Raw genomic sequence first — 6,346 nt, forward strand, 5'->3', positions numbered from 1 at the left:
CCCTCCGCTAGTCCCTGCAGTCCCCCGCTAGTCCCTGCTGTCCCTCCGCTGTTCCTCCGCTAGTCCCTGCAGCCCCCCCGCTGATACCTGCTATCCCCCCGCTTGCCCCTGCAGCCCCCGCTAGTCCCTGATGTCCCTCCGCTAGTTCCTGCAGCCCCCCGATAGTCCCTGCTGTCCCTCCGCTAGTCCCTGCAGCCCCCCGATAGTCCCTGCTGTCCCTCCGCTGGTCCCTGCAGCCCCCCGAGGGTCCCTGCTTCCCTCCGCTGGTCCCTGATATCCCTCCGCTGGTCCTCCGCTAGTCCCTGCTATCCCCCGCTAGTCCCTGCTATCCCCCGCTGGTCTTCCGCTAGTCCCTGCTGTCCCTCCGCTAGTCCCTGCTATCCCTCCGCTAGTCCCTGCTATCCCTCCGGTAGTCCCTGCTGTCCCTCAGGTAGTCCCTGCTGTCCCTCCGGTAGTCCCTGCTGTCCCTCAGCTAGTCCCTGCTATCCCTCCGGTAGTCCCTGCTGTCCCTCAGCTAGTCCCTGCTATCCCTCCGCTAGTCCCTGCTGTCCCTCAGCTAGTCCCTGCTGTCCCTCCGCTAGTCCCTGCTGTCCCCCCGCTCGTCCCAGCTTTCTTTCCGCTAGTCCCTGCTATCCCTCCGTTAGTCCCTGGTAAGTGTGATCCCCCGCTAGTCCCTGCTATCCCCCGCTAGTCCCTGCTATCCCCCGCTAGTCCCTGCTATCGCCCGCTAGTCCCTGCTGTCCCTGCTGTCCTTCCGCTAGTCCCTGCTGTCCCTCCGCTCGTCCCTGGTCAGTGTGATCCCCCGCTAGTCCCTGCTATCCCCCGCTAGTTCCTGCTATCCCCCGCTAGTCCCTGCTATCCCCCGCTGGTCATCCGCTAGTCCCTGCTATCCCCCACTAGTCCCTGCTGTCCCTCCGCTAGTCCCTGCTGTCCCTCCGCTAGTCCCTGCTGTCCCTCCGCTAGTCCCTGCTACCCCCCGCTGGTCCTCCGCTAGTCCCTGCTATCCCCCGTTAGTCCCTGCTGTCCCTCCGCTAGTCCCTGCTGTCCCTCCGCTAGTCCCTGCTATCCCCACGCTGGTCTCTACGTTGGGTGCGAACACTAGCTATGTACCCGAAGTAGATGTCGGTCGATTAATAATCCAATCGATAAAAAAATCACAATAGCGCAAATGGAAGCAACGGTTGGAATGATACCACCTGTGGAAACTGTTAACAATCTTCTCCACGAAGTCCACCGTCTCTTCCCGAAAGTTCTTCGGTGTCACACTGGCAGACCTGGACAGAGAGACACCAAGTTTTACGGAGGGTTTACAACAGTTATATCTGATTCAATCAATGTGAGAAGTCAGTAGTTATATACGTTGACTACAGCAGAAGCTACCAGAACTGCATCGGTATCATTATATAGCTTTCGTAATAGACTTGCTTTGTTTTATTTATTCTAAAAATACATACGTCAGTGCTATCATAACATGGCTTCTGTCCTAAGAGAGCATACCTGGCTAAATACATAGAATGAATGAATGAGATGAATGAATGAACTAGAGTTCGGAGACCTCATATCCTCAAGAAATAAACAAGAGTTCGAAGAGCTCACACCTCATTCAAATACTTCTTTGACCCCGTTCACACTAAAAAAACACGAAGCGGATAAAACATGTTATCAGTGTGAACGCTCCCAAATCACTTGGATTTCGTCGAAACGAATCCTTCACGATCCACCTTGGAGGAAGAATTTGGGGGAAGTAGATAGAACTGCACCGTGGGGAGTCTGATTCGTCCGATTCGGGCAGTGTGAACGCGCAAGTGGATAGGATTCCCTTTAAGTGGATAGGATGCAACTTATCACACGAGTAAAAAGGTGAGTTTGCTTGAATCGTCAAGTGGACGTCAGAACAGAAGAAGCTGCTTGTTTCCATCTGGTGGCGGGAGGAGACGCAGAAAAAGATAAGGAAAGTCCATAAGAACAGGGACATTTTTAATATGAAGATATCTCCAAAGGAATGGCGGAGCATGGTGTTGAGAAATCCCTCTACCAGTGCAGGAATAAAGTTTTTATTCGGATTACACTGAGGGCGCACTAATCGGTAGGGCAACATTTATCCAAATCGTTTTTTAATGTAATGCCATGCTTAGGCCACATCAAGTAAATTTTATGGCATATCTTCTGTAGACGAGACACACAAAAAAAACAAGATGGGTACGAAAAATAAAAAGGCGGGTAGATTTTCAAATTAGACACCATGAACCTTGAAACAAAAATTAAAGCGACAAAACATGACATCACCACCAACAAGTCTTTATTTCTTCGCGTGGCCAATTTACTCCTCTGCCGGCTAAACTCCGGGCATTCCATTCCAGAAGGGAGTCTTGTTTTCCAATGGACAATGTGGCAATGAATACATAATCAGCCGAATTTTGTGGAATTCACCTTGGGATGAATTACGTGGTGTGTACAATAAGGACACTCACTAAACCCATGCAGACCCTCCCCATGCATTCCCTATACGCATAGACACTGTGTTTATCGTACATATTTTCGGAATAAATGAGGTACGCTAAGCACACCGAGAAGGCAAATTGCTCATAAGATAGCAAATAATACAAGAACAAGACGACATTTCTTAGCGAACCTGAAATTAGTTTTGTAACCTTACCTACAAGTTTTGCATTGTATTCAGCCATAGGATTAATTCAATTAGAGGGTACTTGGGGAGTTTAGTAGAAGACTGAATGCTTTTGAGGCATGTGAAGAAACTGGGTACTTTATCGTATAATGTGAAGTAGTATGCAGTTATCACTTCCTAAAATTAATATCTATCGGAAAATAACACTCCCGTGTGGAGTGGAATGCCCCTTATAGTATATACTAGTATACTCTCTCTCTCTCTCTGTATATATATATATATATGATTACACACACACACACACACACACACACACACATACACATGTATGAACAGAGAGAGAGAGAGGGAGTATATGTACTCTCTCTCTCTGTTCATATATATATATAGTTTTATTGCACAACAATTGTACGGGGTACAAAGTATGGCATGTACATAATTACAGTTCTATAACTTAACGCTTAACTAACTAATACAGAAGTTGTAGTATGGGATAAATTTCTTACAGTTATGTGTGTGTGTGTGTGTGTGTGTGTGTATGTGTGTGTGTGTGTGTGTGTGTGTGTGTGTGTGTGTGTGTGTGTGTGTGTGTGTAATCAGGTGGCACATCATATGTTATATGTATTCTGTCTATATACAGAGAGAGAGAGGAGCGACATCTATAACTGCAGTACAATATCAACCAGTCAGAAATGCTCTGAGGAAGGTGACAGACGGTCACCAAGACGTGGGTAGAATAAGACACATGATATTAAATCCCCTGATTTGTTGTTGGTCATCAATTATGCAAATGGTTTTAAATTAACAAACACGTGTCCATTGGTCAGTTCCTGCAACTCTACGGTGAAGAAGCATGTGGGAAATATGTAACTCACTGCGGAAACAGAAACAAACAGACTTTCCAGTCATCTAGTAGAATCTTCATTTGACCCCGTGGCTTTGCAAGAGTTCAGAGAACTCGTATATTCATGAAATGGTCTGATTACGTAAATGACTATGTTTGGTTATGTATACCTTTAAATGACATACACCGGTCACAGTGTTGATTGTCCAATTACCACTTAAAAGAATTATGACACTTTTACATTGATTATGCAAATTTGTGACGTATTTGCAAAATTTGTGTCTGTTAATGATCTAAATGCCACAAAGTACATATTGCAGGAGTCCTACGAGGGAAAACACTACATAGATTTTCCTAAATGAATATGCAAGGTAAGTGCCAGTTTGCATAATCTACACTTTACGATGTACATCTCTGTCTACGCTACTTGCATACCAAATATTATCTAAATTTGCCGTTCCCTTGTTCAGTTATCCTTTAACAAAAACACCCCTGCAGTTCTAGAGCAACCTGCTAGGGGACCCAAACATACACCACCTATTCCTTATTTCACCAGCTATCTGCTACCAATAAATTTAGACCATAACACATCCATGCCAAAAGATACAAAAAAGGAATTTCTGCTGCAGTACCAAGGTCACATACCAGGGGGCCCAAAATTGACCTTGACCTTTGTCACCTACCCACAAGGTCGCAGAACACAGTATTCATGGGCGGGCACAAAATAGTCCGTCGCAGTTCTTGAAAAGGCATAAAATTTTTCTGTGCACGTCAGCGAGTCGGAAACTGTGGTGAATAGTAGAGGAATATGTAAGTATTGAGGCTGTGTGACTTGGGATTTGGCTGGGTAGAATTTCGCGCACGAATCCGGTTCCCGCTACTTCCGTGTGTCGGCTGCAGTATGGTGACCTCCGCTGGGGGTCATTTCAAAATGTTTTTTCTGGGAAAACGAGCTGGCAAACCTAAGCTCATTTTCACATATTTTGTAGATTCTACCGTGAACTCCAAGATATTCAATTCTTGTTAATTACTTTTGCACCCTACTATAAATTTTGAGGCGTCGAACCACCTCACTTCAGGGTCCTTAACTATAGAAATCCCCATAGGCGAAAAACTGTGTTCTGCTACCACAAAGCAAATATCATCGTAATCCATCCATCTTGATTTATGCTGACAAAAAAAAACCGCAGACAGACAAACAAACCCAAAACTATGTCTCCATTTTTCATTTTTCATCTAAACCGTTATGGTTTTGCAGTGTTGTAAGCAAATGTTTGGGAAAGGATACCGATACCAAACATCCGGCACTATCCCACCATGTGAATTTACCTCAAGCTGTCAGCCACATTTCGTATGAAAGACTCAACAGCGAACAGTAATCATGCAACATCAGATGCGGCGTCAGCGTTGAGCTCCAGGCAAGTAAAAGGCTACCTTATCAACTTTCTTTCGCATTTGCCACGTTTTGTATACATCAAAAAGCTACTCCTCGATTTCGAAGCCACTTGTGCAAATTTAACGTTAGTATCTAAGGCTGAGTCAAAATACTTCCAGACGTGTAAACATTGTAACCGCTTCAGATCATCTCATTGCTCTCAATAATAAGGTAAGGAAAGGTTAAAACACAAAAAAGACAAGGGTAACATACCTGTCTAGAACGAAATACATATCGAAGGCACCTCTGCAAGACTGCGACTTCGGCTTGATGTCCAAGGCCCCGACTAAGGTACTCGTGTCAGACCCTACAAGAAGCAAGATTCCGAACTGAACGAAAGTCTTGAAGTAAAAATTCGCCATTCCCAAACTGCCTCCTTTTCATGACAATTAAGATGGGCATGAAACTTTGGTAGGTCTTCTGTGCGGTGCTCAGAGACAAAAGTTGACTGCTGAAAATGAGGGAGTGTTCATTGTGTCTTTTGGCCAGATGCCGTGACAGGAAGCTACGCATGCGCCGCCCGAAGTTGGAAATTCTGCAATTATATCATTTTCCATAGAATTGACGCTGAATCTAAATATTAACATAGAGGAGGAAAACTGTATATCCTGCTACGGAACGAGGGCAACACGGTAGCAAGAGGAAAAAAATCAACTCTCTATAAGAGTGTACCATCCCCGGATTTCAGAAAGGCCATTACTTCATCGTCACGTGACTATGTTTGCCTAAGATATCCTGTCAGTGCAGTGTGACACTTGGTACTGAGGCCATGTTGATTCAATTATATAGATGACATCCGCGCGCGCATCCGTTTCCAGAAAGGTTTCAGTCATACTGTAAATCGAACAAAGTAACTTCAAAATGATCAAATGTATGCTGTAAATTAAAAATATATCAAAAAACGGATGTCAATTCCAACTCAAAGAAAATGTAAAAGAACAAAAAATGAGGAATCTATTGTTCTGTATACCATGCTCTGTGTGTTAAGCAATTTTTCAACTTCGCTGACCATTTAGATTAAAATAATGAAGGCAACTTTTTTTTATTTACACTTTTGCATCAGTTTTCTTGTTTCGGAGAAAGTTATCCATATAATCGAATCAACATGGCCTTACCATAACACGTCTCGTACCAAGATAAAAAGTCACCCAACATTCATAGGTGACGAAACTTCCTTTCTCTTCGCGTCCTTGACGAAGACCTTGCTGTTCATCGTGTTTTATATGGTATTAAAAAGTTTTAGACAAAGTCTCCTTCGTTACACGACCTTGAAGTAGACGTTTCGACAACCATCTGTCGCCTTCAGTATAAAATGAAACAAATACTGTCGGTACGATGTGAACTAGACTGAGTCAGTGCAATTCAAACTTAACGAAGAAGACTTTGTTCAATTGATCTACCAACCTCTCGTCAACATGACAGTGCTCTATTAGCCACAGAG

The 6,346-nt window shown here is 44.4% G+C and overlaps 1 protein-coding gene across 4 annotated transcripts in view; it reads right to left on the minus strand.

Moving 5' to 3' along the window:
* The window catches only part of LOC118412083 (anthrax toxin receptor 1-like), a 29,820-nt gene extending 24,323 nt beyond the window's left edge, over window positions 1–5,497 (minus strand). For all 4 annotated transcript variants that reach the window (XM_035814714.1, XM_035814712.1, XM_035814713.1 and 1 more), the window contains exons 1-2: window positions 5,119–5,497; window positions 1,197–1,274 (exon numbers count right to left, since the gene is read on the minus strand). In XM_035814714.1, coding sequence (XP_035670607.1) covers window positions 1,197–1,274; window positions 5,119–5,267 — 227 coding nt within the window. In that variant the 5' untranslated portion in view covers window positions 5,268–5,497. The remainder of the gene's footprint in view (window positions 1–1,196; window positions 1,275–5,118) is intronic.
* Window positions 5,498–6,346: the final 849 nt, after the last annotated feature.

Source organism: Branchiostoma floridae, chromosome 3 (genome assembly GCF_000003815.2).
Source record: "Branchiostoma floridae strain S238N-H82 chromosome 3, Bfl_VNyyK, whole genome shotgun sequence".
NCBI lineage: Eukaryota > Metazoa > Chordata > Leptocardii > Amphioxiformes > Branchiostomatidae > Branchiostoma > Branchiostoma floridae.